General features: G+C 38.7%; 1 protein-coding gene across 4 annotated transcripts in view; it reads right to left on the reverse strand.

Moving 5' to 3' along the window:
• Positions 1 to 19,974, reverse strand: part of LOC112110524 (cytoplasmic FMR1-interacting protein 1) — a 119,304-nt gene that overhangs the window by 68,785 nt on the left and 30,545 nt on the right. For 3 of the 4 annotated variants that reach the window (XM_024205569.2, XM_024205568.2, XM_024205570.1), the window contains exons 3-16: positions 19,154 to 19,243; positions 17,976 to 18,053; positions 16,704 to 16,805; positions 14,617 to 14,798; positions 13,074 to 13,170; positions 12,235 to 12,363; positions 9,923 to 10,027; positions 9,509 to 9,600; positions 8,941 to 9,058; positions 8,228 to 8,350; positions 4,023 to 4,148; positions 3,758 to 3,924; positions 2,232 to 2,379; positions 376 to 529 (exon numbers count right to left, since the gene is read on the reverse strand). In XM_024205569.2, the coding sequence (XP_024061337.1) occupies positions 376 to 529; positions 2,232 to 2,379; positions 3,758 to 3,924; positions 4,023 to 4,148; positions 8,228 to 8,350; positions 8,941 to 9,058; positions 9,509 to 9,600; positions 9,923 to 10,027; positions 12,235 to 12,363; positions 13,074 to 13,170; positions 14,617 to 14,798; positions 16,704 to 16,805; positions 17,976 to 18,053; positions 19,154 to 19,243 (1,711 nt within the window). Of the gene's footprint in view, positions 1 to 375; positions 530 to 2,231; positions 2,380 to 3,278; positions 3,353 to 3,757; positions 3,925 to 4,022; positions 4,149 to 8,227; positions 8,351 to 8,940; positions 9,059 to 9,508; positions 9,601 to 9,922; positions 10,028 to 12,234; positions 12,364 to 13,073; positions 13,171 to 14,616; positions 14,799 to 16,703; positions 16,806 to 17,975; positions 18,054 to 19,153; positions 19,244 to 19,974 lie in introns of those variants that run through there. The other variant, XM_024205571.2, reaches the window with a different exon arrangement.

Genomic DNA, 19,974 nt, shown 5'->3' on the forward strand with positions numbered 1-19,974 from the left:
CCGATTACAACTGACAGAATACAGAGGGGTAGCTAATCAATACCAAATTTACCACTACTGGGGACTCGGTGTGTCTTCTAAAAAAATAAAATTCTTAAATTTTTGCTATTTAAACAGGTCTGATGTTGTGTCTTTATTATATAAAAATATAAGATAAAAAAAAAAATACAGCCCATTACAACAAATGCATAAAAGGGAAAAAAACCAAAAGCATTTAGGTGAATCTTTCTTTTGTATTTCAAAAAGTTCTGACTGGCCAATGTTTTAGATAAACAAACCAGATCTAACTGGCTTAGGTAATCGGAAACATTTTCCAGGGCACGTTAAAGGTGTTAGGACATGCTAAGCTGGACATTGATCATCTACGTATCTTACCACTGAAATTTATCAAATGAGTGTAGAAGAAAGACTCGCGATGAAATTTTTCTATGTCCAATATGGTGGGCCCCTCAAGGCTACTTCTCAAGGTTTTCTTGGAACCACTTTTGTCAGCAATGAGAGACTCTAACATAGTTCTCACCATGTAAAGCTGTATCATTAAAGGAAACATTTGTGGTGGAAAGGAAAAAAGGAAAATACACATGGTACATTAGTTGAGCAACACTGAGAAATACTATCAAGAAAGTGACTGCTCCACTTCAAACTGAAACCTAGTAAAATTTCGGCAAGAGCCATGCCTTTCTCCTTTGGGAAAAAGATAACTGCTCCAACCAAAAGTTAATGCCAATATAAATGCCTAGCCAGAAAGCCTTGCATGTAAAGGGAGTCTGCATTAATATAAAGCAATAGATAATTTGCAGTGGAACAGTTCACTTGCCACAAATAAAAATAATAAGTAATATCTTACCACCAAAGTTTAAAAGAGGCGGATAGATGTAGGACTGCCTCAGAAACTTGTTTATCACATGCAATAGCTTTTCCATTCCAAGAGACTTGAGCTGCTTCAACAGCTCAGCAGAGTTTAAGGACTCTGTCATAGTGCGAACCATGTAGAGCTAAAAACCAACAGACAAGGAGAGGCAGGGGGGAGAGAAACAGTTAATACAACACGTGGGTAAATAAGGAAGGGGAAACAGAAGCAGAAAAAGTGTGTGTTAGTGTGTTAAGGGATGAAAAACAATACAGTAAGCATGCAGAGGGAAACATCCACTTCTAAAGTAGGCAAGTTTCTTCATTTGGCCTCATTATTCTGTGAGGGTCCAATACAATGCTCATTTAAGTCAATGGAAAGGCTCCCACTGACTTCAATGAGAGCTGAATCTGGTCATAAGAGACTAGCTGCTTCTCGTTTTTTTCACAAAGATTTTTAAGTGCAGTAAATCCAGTGAATTATTATTTTGAAATTACATAAAATTGACAGAACTGCAATCCAAGGAATTGCTGTAATTTGTTTCCCCGCCTCAGCAAAGATAAACAGGTGTGTATATCCAAGAACAGACAGCAGACAGAACAGTGTATTTTAATGAGCTTGCAACAACCAATGAAAGAAAGCCCCCTAAACATACCAAGAGTAAGAAAAAACATTGATGGTGATTTAAAAAAAAAAAAAGAATTATTATTAGAATAAAGCATTGTACTGATTCCATTTACTTAAACAAAAATTTCATTAGCTATTTAAACATTTTTCCAGACAATTTTTTAAACCTAACTCAGTCACCCATGATTAATATAAAAGCACTGCCTAAACAGGCTCTTCCCCAACTCCACCCCAAGATTTTAGGAATCACTGTATTTCATTGATATACCATAATTCCACTCATTTTCATGTCCCAGTGTGCTCAGAGCACTCTGCAGTAATTTATCAATCATAAACGCGCTACTATACAAACTTCCCTCAAAACGGCAAACAAAAAAGATAAAGAGGGATCCCACCTAGAAAACGGAGAAGGGGTAAGCTTCTCAATATGGGGTAACAGTGGTTATTATAAAGAACATCTTTGAAAAAATTATGCTGTTTAACAGTAGCGAGAGAGAAGATTAGATGGATTTCAAGGTGGAATTCTGCACTCTATGGACCACCATGGCAAAAGCACAAGACATTACGGACTTAAGACACAGTGGTGGAAAGAGAGGTGGGGTCAGCACAAATATCCGCTAGGACCAAGTTCAAGAACGCAAATATAGGAAGGACCTACACAGTTAAGGAGTTTAAAAAACAACAAGGACAATTTAGTCTGGAAGGAGGAGCCAGCCAGGAAAGGATCCAGTCATACAGGAAGAACAGGAAATACCTGGGTACTGGAGGGTCCCACTGCTCGCCTCGGAACTTTGATGTCAAAACCACTTTTGGGGTCTTTCTCTCCTCTTAGTGCTGGGTCATTAAATGGTTCATGTCCTGCTTCCCAGTCACAAACTGTCTTTCTGATGGCCTGAAGAACACTAGACACAATCCAAAATGCTTTAGCACCCAAACAAATATAAATGCTTATTTCAGAGCCACAAGCATGTTGAAGCAAACTTTCTAGAGGGGCGGTATTTTATCAGTCAAACTTATATTTTCGAGTCATACTTTGACAGCATTTGTTTTTTCCATCACTGATAGATACCTTTAGCAAGATATACATGTATATTATTGACCTTGGGTTGTACACCATCAGAATTCACTAGCACAGATACAAATTCAATATAACATTAGAATTTACCATCAAATTAATCAGACCTGAAGAACACCGATAATAAAGAAGAAAGCTTCTGCTTATAAAATATTTTGGTAATGCATAATACTTTTTAAAATTCTAAGAAGGATTCTGATAAAATAATCTCTTAAAGGTTTGCATAGGTGTGGCTGTGGTCATCCATTATGATGATGCTCTTCAGTTATAATTATTGTATTGAATTGGAATATGAGTACTTCTCAAAAACCATCTAAGCATTGCTCATAGTGTACTGAGTGACCAAGTGAACTCCACCTCCCACATTCAAACATTCCTGAAAAATGTTACTTTAATGGCTCAAGAAACACTTTTGTTTCCACACCCAGAAAACCTCAGACTACAACAGATTTACATAAGGAATATGAAAGTCACCAGAAAAAAACAGTGTAAGAATCTACTTGCAAATCTTAAAATCTGGAATAATCTGAACATTTCATTCATTTGTTTGGGATGGTATTTTTGTGGAGGTGGAGTTTAGCAGTAGCATGACCAGTCAAGGGTCTTCACCCACAAGGATCTTGCAAGGCACCCAGCAATGGGTGGGAGTAAATCAAAAAGGTACAACATGTCATGAGGAAAGGCAACAGCTGGAGAGACAAAAACAAGGTTAAGGATGGCACTGACCACAGTATAGAAGATTGAGTAGTGGGAGGTGAAGAGAGCAGGAAAAGTTGAGGGGAAAGACAACAACAGGAGGCTTTTTTCTTTTTTTGTGGTGGTGGGGGTTGGGATGAAGAGACAGAGAAGATGGACGAGCAATATAGAAGAACAAGTAGTAGTAGTACTGGAGTCATCAGAAAGTTGCCTCCAGTTTCTCTTTAAAATAAAAAGCAAGACAACACATACCATTAATGGCAATGGTAGAATTAAAAGGTTTAAATATTACATGTTGTTACCCATTCTAGTTCTCTTATCTTAAAGTAATCAGCACCGAGCAGGTTGTTTTAGACTAATATGTAGTCAGCAAAGCTAATTTTTGACATTCAAACTATGAGCAATGGTGGTGGTTGCCTTTGAAATATGAATGTTAGCATTAGACAATATTTAACTAGTAAAATATGGGAGAAGGAATATAAGACGTTGTGTGAAAATGTTAACACTACCTCTGAATTACGTTTTTCTTCTTCTTTATGGCCTGCCTTAATGGTTCTCTCAGTGTAACCTGGGAGAAGTCCTGAAGAGCAGCATAAATGGTATGACGTATGGCATGGTTAAAGACACTTTCCATTCTCCCCATCAGCACCTGAAGACCTTTGATCATGGCAATAACCTGTAGGGAGAATATATTTTTTTTTAAATATATAAATAAAGGGAAGGGGGAAGAATGAAAAAGCCCAAATCTCTATAAAGGGGGAAAGTTTCTTTTACCTCAACCAAGGCAAACTTCTCTTCACTGGTATAATTGTATCGTGTTGCTCTTTCATACTCTTCTGCATTATCAGGGCAATCTTTATTGGAGTATTTGTCAGTTGGATGCACTAGTTTCCATGAATACTGAAATTCACACAGGTAGGTGAAGAAAGATATATGGAAGAAAAGAAAAGATTGAGAAATAACACAAAAAGACCACAGGACACCCTACCTGTAATGCAGGTTTTATTCTAATAAGACATTCCTTCATTCTTAGTAATAGTTGATGATATGATACTGCACGTTTTTAGAACAGTATTATAAGTTCTAAAACTCCTGACAGAAATCACTTGCCATATTCACTACTTTCTAAAAGATCTATCGGACATATATCTCTACACTACATTAATTCAAAGAATACAAGAAATTCTCAGCATGTGATGTGGTCTAACGTTTTAATGAAGATTAACGTAAGTAAAAGCCTGTCTTCATTTTACCTACAGAGAACCGAGAAAGACACCTCATATGCAAAAACAAGTGTAAAGAGAAGATTTTGAAATGACTGACTGTTTAGATTTTAAAGACAGTTTGAAGCCAAATAGACTTGCTGATTTCTGTTAGGACTTTAAAAAGAGAGGGGGGGGGGGGGGATTGATTTTGCCTGTGACTCTGAAAATGCAATATTTCAAGAGAAATGTGTCCTGTTCAGGTACCAAGATCAAAATATCATACTAACATAGTGCAAGATGTTCCAATACTGATTTTTAGCAGGAATTGATCATATCAATTAATTATGTTAACTGGAAAATTCTAGTTACTTACTAATCCAGTTTTCCACAACTTTAATTTTAGCAACAAGAACTGAGTTGTGACACCTACCACAACTTGAGTGGTAGACAGATTTATAGTGCTGTATAAGACATTATTATGGGTTAAAATACCAAGTGCCAAAGCAAAGTTTATTAATAGAAACTTAGACTTAGGCCAACGCACAAAAATCAAAAATATTACAATAAAACTTAAAACTAAACCTAAAATTATAAAATGTTAAAATACTTATGAAGATTTTTTTTTTTAAAGCCAGATACCATCAAACCATACATAATCACCATGCCACTTGCCTTCTCCTTATTTGAGTGGCTGCCCATGCAAACAGAACAAACACTTGGATCATAGACATTGTCAGTTCCTAAGAAACATTCTATTTCCTGAGAGGTCATAGAAAAAGACATCCACGACAAAAACACTGAAAGCCATTTTGACCTCAAGTGACAATACAGATTACAATGTAACAGATCATGGAGTAGGTCTTCCAGCTACCCTAAACTGCAGGGACAGCGTTGGTTACATTTCTCAGTGCCAGTATATCGGCCGTCTAAGTAAGCCATTTGCTTGGATTTAAAAGGGAAAGCTGTAAAGGCCCTCCTTATCATGCTATTTACATAAACCATCTAAATATCTGGCAAACCCAGGAGTCTTTTTAACAGGGAGGTAATCCAGGTGATATTTGAATAGGGTGACCAGATGTCCCGATTTTATAGGGACAGTCTCGATTTTTGGGTCTTTTTCTTATATAGGCTCCTATTACCCCCCACCCCTTGTCCTGATTTTTCACACTTGCTGTCTGGTCACCCTATATTTGAAAGAGAAACAATTGCCATATCCATTTGCTTATTAATATCTTCTATTCTCAACTTGATTGTGGGTTTCACATTTTTAAACTTAAATCTAAATTTCTGATTCTGAGAAACCTAGAGAATGCAGAGAGTTTTGAATATACACTAACCGACGAAATGTACATGAAAAAGACCTACTGAGCTGTTCCTCTATGCATAACTTTGGCATACTTTGGGGGCATACTTTGACTAAAAAGCTGAATATTAATATTGCTATACTGCACTTTGGACAGAATAGAGTTTATACCTGTCTCAGAACAGCTGGGTATTATTTGGGAGACGACAAAAATCTTTCTAAGAAATTTGTTTTGAATCACTCCCAGCCCCGTGGGCTCATTCCAGCCCCATATTAAGTGCCATGGAGTCACATTACATTTTTCACAGCAAGTAAAGAGAAACAATTCTTGTCTTGCAATTTAAGTGAGTACAACAAAGAGGATCCCAGGAGAAAACAGTAGGCAAGGGGATGGAACACATAAAAACTAGTTTGTGGTGTTAAGATGGCACAATATGCCTGTTAGGGACTTTTTTACTTATTTGTACTCTATTTACATAATAAGGGTTGGGGGTTGAGAATGTGGGTAAAGATTCTGAGGAGGGATTTGAAAAGGGAGCGGCAGGATAGATTGTATACAGGCTCAGAAAGAAATTCTCGGCATTGGAGAGGGTGGGGGGTGAGGCATGAGAGAAGGGACTGACAGGACTATGGGAGGAGTTACTGAAGTGCTTGCACAAGTAAGAAATAAGGGGTTGAGAAATCAGAAAAGCACAGCACAGGACATAACCAGACAGAAGAGCAGTGAGCAACCAGTGACAAGATATGGGCAGGAGCAGAGCTGCATAGAATCCTAATAGAAAGTGTGAATTTGATCCAGAAGACAACGCAGAGCCAGAAAAGGGTCCCGTAGCAGAGAGATCACATAGTTGTCGTGCAGGAGAGAGAGATGATTTGGAAGCAGCAATTTGTAAAGACAGAAACTAGGGAAGCAAGAGGGATTTTGGAGGACAGAGAAAAAGGGGTTGCTGTAGTCTAAGTGGGAGATCATCAAAGCATGAACTAAAGGTTTTCACAACAGAAAGGGGTGGATAGATTTTGTATACATTACATAGGAAGAAATGACATGATTTATCTGTCCTAATTTTCAAAAGGTGGTTAGGAACCAAGGATGTGTTTATCATAGTACCATTCATGGAAGCACTACATACGGCAGGCCGTTGGCCTTGCACCACCAATTAGAGCTGAGCTAACAGCTGATTTTTTGGTTTGGTGATCAAAAATGAAAAACTGAAAAACAAATTATTTAGGATGGAACAAAACATTTCATTCAACCCAAAATGAAATTTTTTAGGTTTTTTGTTTTGGGTGTTCTTTACCTTTTGACAAATCTAGGTACATTTTAGAACAACATGTAATTTTGAAACAAAAACTGAAACCTTTCACTTCAACTTTTTTGAAAATTTTTTTTTTATTCGGCCGAAACTATTGGCCAAATTCAACCCTAATTCATGAATAGCTTTAGTCTCCCTGAATCTGCATTTTTCAGCTAATAAACTATTTGACTGAAAAATTTCACCCAGCTTGACTGCCAGTACTGGACAGAAGTAGGCAGAAGCACATGTTCCACCTACCACCACCTGCAGACTGTCTAAGCTCTTGGGATAGGTTGTCTTGGTTAGGCCATGGTACAGATAGGATACGCAGTGTTAGTGTGCGAGAGCCAGGGACATTTAAAAAAAAAAAAAAAAAAAGAGTACTTTAGCATCCTCTCTTTTAATTGTTGCCATTACAAATATCTTGTTTACACTGAAGTCAAAGTTACAGATTTTTAATCACTTTCCCCACTGGCATCTACTCTCAGCAAGATTAGTTGTTTAAATAAAAATAGATCATTAGAGCTTTCCTATACCTCCCCTCTCATATTTCCCTCTCTTGCTCTCTGTCATGTTTTTCCTCCTTTTTCTCTGTGTTCACCAGCCTTATGACTAAAGGCCTGATCTGAAGCCAATAGGAATCTTTCCATTTACTTTCGTCACCTTTGGATGAAGCCCTAAATGTTTTAATTTATTCACCAGAAAATGCCAAAATACAACTGCTTTCTGTTATTTATACCACATATCATCTGCTGTCTTTTTCACTTTGGGAAGTGTGTTGGGATACAGTCTATGAAAGATCATTTAAAGTTGTATTGTAGCAAAATAAAGGAAGCTTTAAAACCACAAAACATATGTTCAAAAGCGGAATAAAAATAGCTAGCTCTGGCTTAAAGGGGATCACTACATCTTAAATTTAATAAGTTCAGCCTACTGAAAGAGGATGTGAGAGATATTGCATCTTGGCCAGCTGATTAATACAGTTGTACTGCCACTATCTCAAGAAAAAAAACATTTTGTCTTCTTCCCTGGTTGAAAATAGAAGTGCAGCTAAACAAATGGCGATAGAGCATATAAATATTTTTCATCAAAGCAAAAACCACCCAGCCTCACTATCTAGTTGTCTCGTCTCCCTAAACTTCCTCCTTTTCTGGTTTTGCTCCCCAGGTAACATACCACTTCCATAACATGTGCACTCCACTGAGATAGGAGCTGTAGTCCCTGGAGAGAGAGATCAAAGAGTTTTCGATACTCTGCATCTGTTTTCTGAGCTTCCTGACGGCCAGACCCAGTCACTACCTAGAACAAAATAAAGTAAACACAAGTATTAAATGCGCTGTGTGTGGCACTAAAAAACCATTTTTTATTGGAAATAAAAGATTGTGCTGGTTAATATGCACTAGACCTTGCATTCAATACACCAATTACTGCCTTTTCAGCCCACATATTTACTTACTTAAAAATTCACAAATTCTAGAGATAAAGTACTTGTATCCTTTATCACCAAAACATTACAGCGGACTAAGTCAAGAAGACAACCCTCATACGGTATGAGGAAGATGTGCCTGTTTTGAAGAATGCACTCCTAACCTCTGTTTTTATTCATAAAGCTATGTATATGCTCTTAGGCTATGAGTTTGACATGCAATTCCAAAGAAAATACCCCACCTGTTCTGGAATGTACTGGCATGTGAGAAGTGTGATGAAGTCTGCAAATACAGAATTAAGGCTAACACAAACTTAGTTCACTCTTATAAACTTGTGCAAAAACATCATTAGAAGATCTAAGTGTCATTTTAACATAGTCTGAGGTTTACTTACATCTCATGCTTCTAATTATAGCAACGTTCATTACTCAAGTGCAATCGGCACAGACAGCATTAACCCACCTCACTGTTGCTGTAACGAGCCAGTTCCGAAATGAAGCGCATATGGTCTTCTCTGATCTGGATCATTTGCTCACAGATGTTGTACTGGGGACTGCTGCTGGAAGAGGTGCACGTCCATCTATTTCAGAACACGAGAAAAAATAAATCCTAACCTTAGAGACATCACAAATTGATATCACATAAGTGATACGACCGAGCGGCTGTTTTCAGCTTTTACATCTTCCTTCTCTTTTTTTTAAGGCCTTGAGTCATGGATTCCCTCTCTCTGTCCTAGAAGTTTTAGAGATGGGCTGTCTTTCTGAGCCCAAACAATACCAACAGGTCAAGATCTATCCCTCACTCAACTACCTTAAGAAAAGGTCTTCGCTTTACCCATGTTTAACTATAAAGCCTGCCAGTTACTGTGTGTTCCTGAGTAGAAAATTTCATAATGGTATAACCTCAGAAAAGGACAAAGGGCATGCTACTATTACCAAACATGCCAAATTAAACAACAGCAATGAAAAAACACTAGCCTTATGCACCACAAGGACCTGCCCCTCTCCCCAGTATTGTGCTGCATTCCTACCTGGATTTGTTTTCCTCGTAGTGGGCGCTAGTCTTAATGTATCTTGCCAGTTCAATCTGCATATCACCAAACAGCGGGACCACTTGCAGCTGCTGTACTCAAGGGAAAAAAAAGATGAAGTAAGTTATTAAATGCAAATTTTTTAAGTGTTTTTAAATTTTATTTGGTTATCCTAACAAATCACCCTCTTCAAGTTCAAAATTATCTGGCTTAGTTAGTGTTATTTTGTTAAAGATTGTTTTTGTCATCCAACTAAACTATGTACAAATTTGAACAATTGAGAGTATCCACTCATGAAAAAGTATCACGTTATTTGGTTGAAGTATAATACTATGTATTTTAAATGGGAGAAAAATCACCATTAAAATATAATATTTTAAAAATTCTAATTAAAACATTACTCTCTTAACCAACCTTAAAGAACTTGTCTATCTTGGTCAAGTTTATTCTTTTCTTTGCATCCAATTTATAGATATTACTGACACTTCCATCCATCAGGTACAATCCAAAGCCCATTACCTGGAAAAAGAACAAACCATATAACTTTTCCATAAGACAAGCTCACAAGTAGTGGATTCAGCTGAAAATAAGACCATGTTCTTTTATCATAATAATACACAACTGGTTAACACACCCACAACCACACACATATAAAGCACACCAGGCACTTTTCAAAACTCCCAGTGACAAAATATGAGACTCATGAGTATGTATTTAATTTTTCTGTAGTACTTTAAATTTACAGTCATGTCAGTGTGTAGCATTTTTAAAATTAATATTAGCCTGATTAAACAAGACTTACTGAAAGCAGCTTAGATGCATAAAGATTAGACATACAAAAATGTTATCCCATTTAAATTAGAATGTGGCTCTTTTTAGATATTTCATTTAAATTCCTATTTCTTATTAAAATGATGGATGCAGAGTCGGTTATGTAACAGAAGTTTAGGTCAACCATTGTCAAGCTCCTTCTTTTTTATAGCCCTCTGTTTATCTTTAGATTATACATAGGAGAACTCTGGTGCACCCAAAAAAAAAAAAGAGTGATTAAATTCTGGAATTAATAACAAACTGTTATAATTCTACACAGGCAATAGGACTTACTTAGTACTAGAAATCCAGAACTACAGTCCATAATATATGTGCATGTTTAACTGCTCAGCAGCACTGATGGGCCCTTCAGAGATCCTTACAGGTAGAATTTATCCAGTACGTTCTATGGTTCTTTCAGGGTGCCAGCATATCTCATCTACATGACAAATACTGTACCTAGTTCTTTGGGGATTAAATACCCCAATTCCCTCAGAAGAACTTGTCCTACTTGAAAGCATTTTAAGTGCTATTCCGTATTTTTTTCTATATAATTTCATCTATTGAGACATTCAGCTGAAAATACCATACTTAAATGAAGTACATTTTACATTTCCCCTCATCCACCACAATATTACATATGCAAGTGCCAAACTACTAAATTTATCTACCAACGGTTCCGTTTAATCATAACTAGAGCCATCTGGACCCTGGAAGTAATACAACTGGCAAATGAAGTTTCAATATGCAGAGCCACCTTCAAACACCCTTTTTGCCCAAACATGCTACATATCTAAAAATAAAATGTATTAGTTCAATTTTGCCTTCACTAAAACTCTATAGAAACATTTTCCCACCCCAGGCTTCGGTTCAATTAGATCATCTCCAATATGTACAAAATAGCAGAGGTGAAAGTAAACCAGTACGCCCCGATATGGCGTACTGGCAAGAGCCAGTGAGCTGTACCGGGGCGGCCCGGCTTCCCCAGGTCGCAATTTAAAGGCCTGGGGCTCCCAGCAGCGGCTCGAGCCCCAGGCCCTTTAAATTGCCGCCAGAGCCCCGCTGCTGGAGCCCTGGAGTAGCGGCGGGGCTCCGGGGCTTATTTAAAGGGCTGGGCCTCCCAATGCCTCTACTGCCCTGGGCCCTTTAAATAGCCGCCGGAGCCCCGCCACCACTACCCCAGGGCTCCGGGGGCTATTTAAAGGGCCCAGGGCAGTAGAGGCAGAATAACTGTGTGTGTGAAACCAGACAATCACTATGCTCTCAAATGAACTGAAACAGGAAAAAGATAAAAACACCACATCTCCTGTGGGTGAAGGTGAACACTTTTCACAAACCCCAGGGCTCCGGGGGCTATTTAAAGGGCCTGGGGCAGTAGAGGCAGGGGAGCCCTGCTGCCAGAGCCCTGGGGTAGCAGCGGTAGCTAGGGGCTCTGGCAGCGGTTTAAAGGGCCCGGGGCGATAGCGGCGGCCGAGACCTGGGCTCTTTAAACTGCTGCCGTAGCCCCCGGCTGCCGCTGCTTCCCCGGCGGGGGAGGGGGAGGGCATTTACCGGTACAAGGCGGCTGGGGCTGGCTCTGACCCCCCCCATCCCCGCCCCTTCCACCCAAGGCCCCGCCCCTTCTGGGGGCCAGAGCCGGCCCCAACCCAGCCCCGTACAGGTAAGTCCCTATTTCTACTTTCACCCCTGCAAAATAGAACTAAGATCAAAGATTTGCAGTATGTAATACATGTAGAAGAAAAGGAGGAGATATAGGAAAAAGGAAGTGGCAAAACTTTATATAAACACATTAATCATTATGAGTTATTTGGCTGTCTGTTTCTGGCAAACAGAGGACTGGCTGAAGTGAAATTCACAAGTATGTGTGTCCTTCCCCATTATGGTTAAACTTTGCAACACTTTAAAAAAAACCTTACTTTTAAGAGCATGTGTTTCTCACTGGGTGTTAGATACATTTTATTTTCATAGTAGTCCACGCACAAATTCACAATATCAGCCAGCAGTTCTTCATAGCCAGAAATCACCTCAAGCTGTTGCTGTAAAGACTAGAAGACAAAATAAAATAAACAAAATAAAAACATTAAGTCTACTGCTTAACACACAAGATGTCAGCAGTTACTACAGAACTGCATTAAATGCCCCAATAGCAACTGTGTGTGTGAAACCAGACAATCACCATGCTCTCAAATGAACTGAAACAGGAAAAAGATAAAAACACCACATCTCCTGTGGGTGAAGGTGAACACTTTTCACCTCTATATCTAACATATCAGTTCTCATCCTCAAAGGAAACCTGCACAACACTTTCAAAAGACAAGCCTTGGACCTTAAATTCTTAACTTTGCTAGACACTAAAAATCATGGACTGGATAGACTCACTGGATTTATGGCTTATCACAATAATCTATAACCCACTAACAACTCTCCCTCCCCAGGCTGTATTTCCTCCCACTTTCTTTCCTCCCTATGACTGGAGGGGTGTTTACGGATCACTTGACCTTGAATGGTCCCTTGAAATGTGTTAACTACTTACACTAAACAATCTGTTCCATCATGTATTGAGCTGTAACACTCTGAGTAAGTTTCCTAGACCTGAAGAAGAGCTCTATGTAAACTCAAAAGCTTGTCTCACTCACCAACAGAAGTGGTCCAATGAAAGATATCATCTCACCCACCTTGTCTTGCTACTGAACTGAGTGTGATTTTAATAGCTTATAAAATATTTGCTACTTAGTGTAAGATTATGAAAACTTACTTGTGTAATCTTGTTGTGATTAGCAAGGAACATGGAGAGGTTCTGGGATTCCTGGATGGACTGAGGATCAGCCATTTTTCGCAGAAATTGAGCAGCTCTTTGGAAACAGAAAAAGAACCCAGTTAAAGGGGGGGAAAAAAATCAACATTTCCCTATAGCAAAGCCGCTCACGAGCAAGTCCATCCACTCCTGATCGAAACTACATATACGCCAATGCTACCTCTTGGTCAAAGGTAGATGACAGCTCTTAAAGAATCAACACAGATGCTTTATTCATTGCTCAGACAAGATCATAGTAACTGCATTGGTGATGTTGATCCGACTGTAATTACCTGCGATCAGGCAAAAGAGAGCACACCAGACACTACTAGACTTGTTTTGTTACACTTTTCTGAGAATGTGAGATTCAAACACAGGTTTAAATTTTGTAAAACTGTCCATGTTAAAAGTTGGTTTCTTAAGAGGCCTCATCAGACCCTCCTTGAGAACACCGGCACCCCACTCTTACAAAGGTGGTGACAATCTCCACTAACAGCAGGCTCACTGGCTCCCATGGGTCTTAACTAGCTAGGATGGACACAGATACAATTCACAGTTTATGAATCAAAGCACCCTCAGCATCTCACGTACCAGTGAGTGACACCGGCTTATACTCAAGTAGAGTTAGGACAAGATTCTCAACTGGTGCGGGTTGCCAGAGCTCCACGGAATTCAATGCCAACTTACACCAGTTGAACATCGAGCCTTTAGAGAATAGTGTCTGTCCCCTCAGGACATTGCTCTGGAAGAGAAGGTCTATCAAAATCCAAGGGATTTCACCCACAAAACAAAAAAGAATTCCTCATAGGAAGAAAACCTCAGCCCTGAATGGACGCTTTATAGTTAAACATGAGTAAAGCGAAGACCTTTTCTTAAGGTAGTTGAGTGAGGGATAGATCTTGACCTATTGGTATTGTTCTGTACAAGGCTTTGCAGATGCTGTTATGGAAGCAAACACTCTCTGCTTCCTACATCTGCCACAGCATAAGACTTTATCAATGTTACATGCTGCAGTGTCAGGCTGAGAATGGGGTTTCATTCCTGATATTCTAACCTTCTCCCCCTCTCATTTCATCTGTAAATCAAAGGGGCCTGTCAGAGCAAAGCCAGAAAGCCTTAAGGGCAACAAGATCAGTGGCCATTGACAAAAGATCAACCGTGTATGCTAAAAATGGGAATTCTGTAACTGGAAAGAAAATTTCTAAGTTAAAAGATTTATCAAACAATGTATTCTCATTAAATTTAAAACATAATGAAAAACAGACTGACAGAGTCTACACCTGGAAATCTATTTTGTTACTGTAGAAGAGCAGAAGGAAAACAGATTTGCTCAGATAGTTTTTTCTGTCAGTTCACCTTTAGTTTCATGGTATTTTTTTTAATGTAGATGGGATTACATTTAAATAATACTGGTGTTGTAAAAAGAGCTACTACTGCCATCTTGTGCGGGTTCCTATATTTCAATAACAGTAAGCTTGACAAATACTTTCTTATAACGTCTCACCGCTTGTAGGCAGAGTGGTCATTCTTCACACTGCACTTCATATTTTTCAGCTCATCTAATACTGCAAACATATTGATGAACTTGCCCAAAGTGATCAGATATGCTTCAGACACAAAATCCTTCCTCCTCTCTGCATGGCATAAGCGCTTCACCTCCCCACAGAATCGTTCAATTGCATTTCTCTAGTGGAGGGAAGGAGCAGAAATCCATAGTTTAGTAAAGAAACAGTTTCAATGTTTTACTTTCACTGCAATATCTAGGTCAATGGTTCTCAACTAGGGATATGTGTACCCCTGGAGGAAAGCAGAGGTCTTCCAGGGGGTACATCAACTCACCTAGACATTTGCCTAATTTTACAACAGGCTACATAAAAATGCTAGCGAAGTCAATACAAACTAAAATTTTATACAATGACTTGTTTATACTGCCCTATATACTATACACTGAAATGTAAGTACAATATTTATATCCCAATTAATTTATTTTATAATGATATGGTAAAAATAAGTAAGCAATTTTTCAGTACTAGTGTCCTTTGACACTTATGTATTTTTATGTCTGATTTTGTAAGCAAGTAGTTTTTAAGTGAAGTGAAACTTGGGGGTATGCAAGACAAATCAGACGCCTGAAAGGGGTACAGTAGTCTGGAAAGGTTGAGACACACAGATCTAGGTTATCCCCTCTCTCTTCCTATAAAGTTCTTTAACAGTTAAATGCCACTAAAGTAACTCATCATCCAATTCCAAAGTTCACTTAAAAGACATCTGCAAGTAGGAGTGAGACAATTCCATTAAAACTTCAGAATACGTAAGGGTAAGATGAGCATTCAGCATGGTCTCTCCAGCTCCCCATATGTACAGCCATATGTTACTAATCAGTATGCTTAGCGCAGGTGACATTGCAACCACCATAGAATTTTGCTGGAGCATGAAGCACAGTGGCTGGGATCAAAATGTTTTGTTGGTTTTCCTTTCTTTATTGCTCTAGTTTGCAGTTTTCAAGTTCTTTTGCAAGGAAGTCTAATTGATGCTGTAAAAAGGATGTTCTCCACAATTTGTAGAGCACATTAAGTTCCTTGAATGGAACAGCCTGGTTTGGATTTAATCAGGCCCATTTGCACTGGGCGGTGGTGGGAATGCTGCCTTTCTACTCACTCTTCACCTTCTCCCCCAGTAGCTGCCTCCTCTCTGAGCTGGGAGTTCTGAGCTGCAGCTGCTCCCCACTAAGCTGCCTAGCAGCACACACAGCCCACCATATGAGATGACTGGCTAGGGTGGAAGGAAAGAGAGTAGCAGACTACCACTAAGCGTTCCTCTGCTAGACAGTGAGAGATTCAGGGATTCAAGAGAGGAAGCCCAAGAAACACTCCATTAAGCTCTACCCCAGTCCCGTAAGTGGAGCTGCTTTCACAGGTTCGCTTCTCTCCTCAAAAACGACCACACAAGTCCAAGCCATGGGAGGGAAGTAAAGAGAACCATGCTGAACAAACAGCTCCTCCCTTAGGGTTGTGCAGCTATATGCTACTAACCAGATAAAAACATATTAAGCATGCATAGTGTCCAAAGGAGCAGCAAATACAGGGCCCAGTCCTGTAAATATATCTTTATTCATGCAAATAGCCCCACTGATTTCAACAGGAATGTTCACACAAGTAAGGTTACTCAAGTGTTTACAGAGCAGAATCAAAGGTCTTTGGGCAAGAAGAAAACGGATTCACTCTACAGCTTAGAAGAGATGTTGCAGTCACTTCCGGGAAAAACAAATGGTCAAGTAAAAGTGAGCATAAATATGGAAAATGAAAAAGAAAGGAATTTTAAACTGTGCAATAACTGCATGCGGAACAAGAAGCTGAGCACAGGCGACAAGCCACATGCACAAATATGACTGCACTTAGAACACACTCTAAGTTTAAGTCACATGTCAGGACCATGGCCTCTCTCTGTGGGCCATGTAAAATCTTTACAACGTTTGGTTACAGTAATATAGTCTTTGAGCTAAGTCAGCTAAAGCAGAGCGCACAACACCACAGCATATGAGAAAACAAAACAAAACCTCTATTAAATAGCTATTGGTTTAACTCTTTTTACCTGAAAGTACATAAAATTCATCAGTTTTGTAACCTCGGGCTCCAGAACTTCCACAGTTTTTTCATAAATTTCTACTCGGTTAGGCTGTTCATTACATTTAACCTGAAGAGAATCAAAGAAATAGTGATACTGAAAAGTCACTCCCAAATAAAACTTCAGCAGACAGACAGCTCCAGAATGGCACATCGAACCAAGAAAATGTATTATAGTGCTGTTTATCCAAAGTTAAGGCTAAATTGTTGTTTTTAACATCTCAAACACAGTTTTCAGGGACTAAAAAAAAATTTTTCAGAGCTACCTAAGTTCTTATATGGCACCCCTCACTGCAGTATCTGTGTGCCTCAGATAATAATGAATTTAGCCTATAAACATCCCTCTGAGGTAGGGAAGTATCTTCCCCATTTTATAGCTAGGGAATCAAGGCACAGTGACATTAAGTTACTTTCCCAGGGTCACAAAGACTGTGTCTGAGTGGAGAACTGAACCCAGATCTTCTGAGGTCCAGTAATTTAACCAAAAGACGATCCCCTTCCTTCCACGGCAGCACAGATTTTTTTTTTTTTTTTTTTAGAAAGTCCCTAAAATCAGAGAGCTGTCAAAAGAGGACTGTGATTTCATTTGCTTTTCCAGCTCATCTTAACTCTATTTTCAAAAACTTCAGCTTTTCAGGCACTTAAGTCCTAACTTTGGACTCCCACCACGTGTGTGCATTATATAAATAAGCACGTGCACCCGCATGCACGCGCGCACACACAAAATCTGGACTGCCTCAAACATTTTAAAAAAGTGACCAGACCCAATATCCTCTTTGACGATCTCCAGAGCAGTATTTAATGCCTAGTTTACAGCATCAAGTAACAATATGTTAAGTTGCTGATCACAACCACTTTGAATTTAAGCTTTAAATGCTTGCTGGCACTACCATCTCCATTTGTTTTCTGTTAAATGACATGGGAAATTTTGGTGTCAAATTAACACTACTATCAAAACTGCCCATCCAGTGCACATTATTGCTACCCTATTCGCAAATCAGCCAGGAAGCTTAATACAGAGTGACATGAAATGCTTCCTTAATTCCCTCACCAAAAAAACATCCAGTCCTCAGGAGCTGAAAGTTTTGCTTCAACAACATTCCCAGTCTTGCTGGTTCAGGAGTAAATGCTCATTCTAGAGCTTTAAGGTTTATCCATAAAGCTATGTATCCACACAATCAGGAAAGAACTTGAGATGAAAGTTCAAGCACTGTCTGACAATTGAATTTTGCTCCTTTACCTGAGGAATGGCTCTTGAGCAGCTTCTCCATGTGTACAGCATGACAGCGTACTCTTGACCGTCTTCCAACATTTCATTCTAAAATATAAATAAATAAATTAGTATCAATATGAGAAGGAATGGTAAATACAGAAAAAAATTAAAAACTGCCATTATTTCTCTCTCTCTCTGACACAAACACACCCTGAGCCAAACAAACCTTTTTCTCTTACTAGGATGTACACATAACCGGTCACACATACTGAATGTTAACTGATATATCATCTTAAATAGTATGTTCAAATTGTCTGGTCATATTGTTTTTTTTCAGTAAAGCAAGTTCTCTATGGTTAAGCACAACTCAACCTGATTCATCAATTATTGAAACAATTAGTTCAGCTACTGAACATGAAAAATTAATCCTACATCTAAAAATCGATCTGTTCTTAGTCATTAATTTCAATAATATTCTACCATGAATGAATATGGACTATTTACAACACTATTTAATGCAATGAATATGTATGAGATTACTAAATGACACTTTACATCCACTAAAATGTGAAGTCCAAGAGGTCAAACTTTGCTACTGGCAAAACTAAACAACTATTAATCCTGAAGTATGTAATATTTTACAAATTTAAGACATTAAAAACCACAGACAACAGAACTGCTACACTGGGAATAGATTAGGATCCATGGGGTTTTATATGGAATACAAGAGAGAAGTATTACTTTCAGGGACAGGGAAGAAAAAAATAGCATACAGCAACCCCTCAGGTATTGACCAAAATGCTAGAGGAGTAGAGGAAGTTTCTGGCACAGAAGATAAATTTATTCTCTGACAGTCAGAGCCTGTTGATAATACAGTATTAGCCTAACTTGGACAACTTAAAAATACAGAATCCCTTAAGGAAGGCTTGGGTACAGAAACTTCAGGCAATATTGGCTAACCCAGCCAAGAGGTTATCTGAGATGCACAAGAAAAGAGTGAGCTAGCTATATTTTTTCTATGAGAGATCATTCCTTACAGCTATGGCTGTTTGAAGTCTGGTTGCTAACCTGGTTTCCTATTTTCTCCGTGCATGTTCATCCCACTATAAGAAAGTTTTGTCAAAGATATATGCCTCTTCTCTCACAATTTATTAACGAAATAAAAATAAAAATAAAAAAAGTATATGTCGAAAATGTTTACTTACCATATTCGAATGAACAGTAGCTTGCTCAATGTATCTTGCAATGCCTGTGACAAATGCATTCCTGTCTTCAAAATTAGTGTTGAAGTTTGGCTGCATGAAAGAAAATAAACAAACATGTAACCCTTGGGGAAAAATTTCAAATGTTGGTATTTATCGCAACAACAAAAAGGACATATGCTTATCCAGAAATTAATGGGAATCTGTGACCAGGGACCTCGTGGTGCCAAGAGGCAGAGGGCACAGAAAGGGTTTAAAGGGGTTACAGGGATCCCCTAGATCAAGTATATGCATATATATACCAAAAGGTGGCATGTAAGGTCTCTACCAAAAGTCAGTAGCTCACTGGTGTGCATTTAAAAATGTATGTATGAATAATATTCCAGGAGTCATGCATGCATGTTGATAATTATGTTCTTAAAATCTGTGAGTTGGGGCTGGTCACCAGAAGGTGATAAACAAGTTCCTCCCAAGCAGGACATAGTAAACACTTATCTCCCTGTCTGGTCGTGTATTGTGTCCCTCACAATGTAAATATATTTGCATACTGATCCACCAAGCTAATCAAAATTGCTAAATCACAAAAAAGAAAAAGCTGCTGGGGAAACAAAATGAAACAAAACCAAAACAGCCAGGGGAGGTATTCTGTTTGTGAATGTAGACAATGGACTTTTGGGATATACATGGGGGGCACTAGTTCACCTTGGATCCTTCATCTAAGGGACAAGCTACCAGCATGCATGTTTTATGAAAAAAGAATCACAGCCAACCAGGGCTGTTAAGCCCTGTGACAAAGACTTGGGTTGTGCTAAACTTTATTAGAC

Source organism: Terrapene carolina, unplaced genomic scaffold (assembly GCF_002925995.2).
Source record: "Terrapene carolina triunguis isolate 2854851 unplaced genomic scaffold, T_m_triunguis-2.0 Scaffold23, whole genome shotgun sequence".
Lineage (NCBI taxonomy): Eukaryota > Metazoa > Chordata > Testudines > Emydidae > Terrapene > Terrapene triunguis.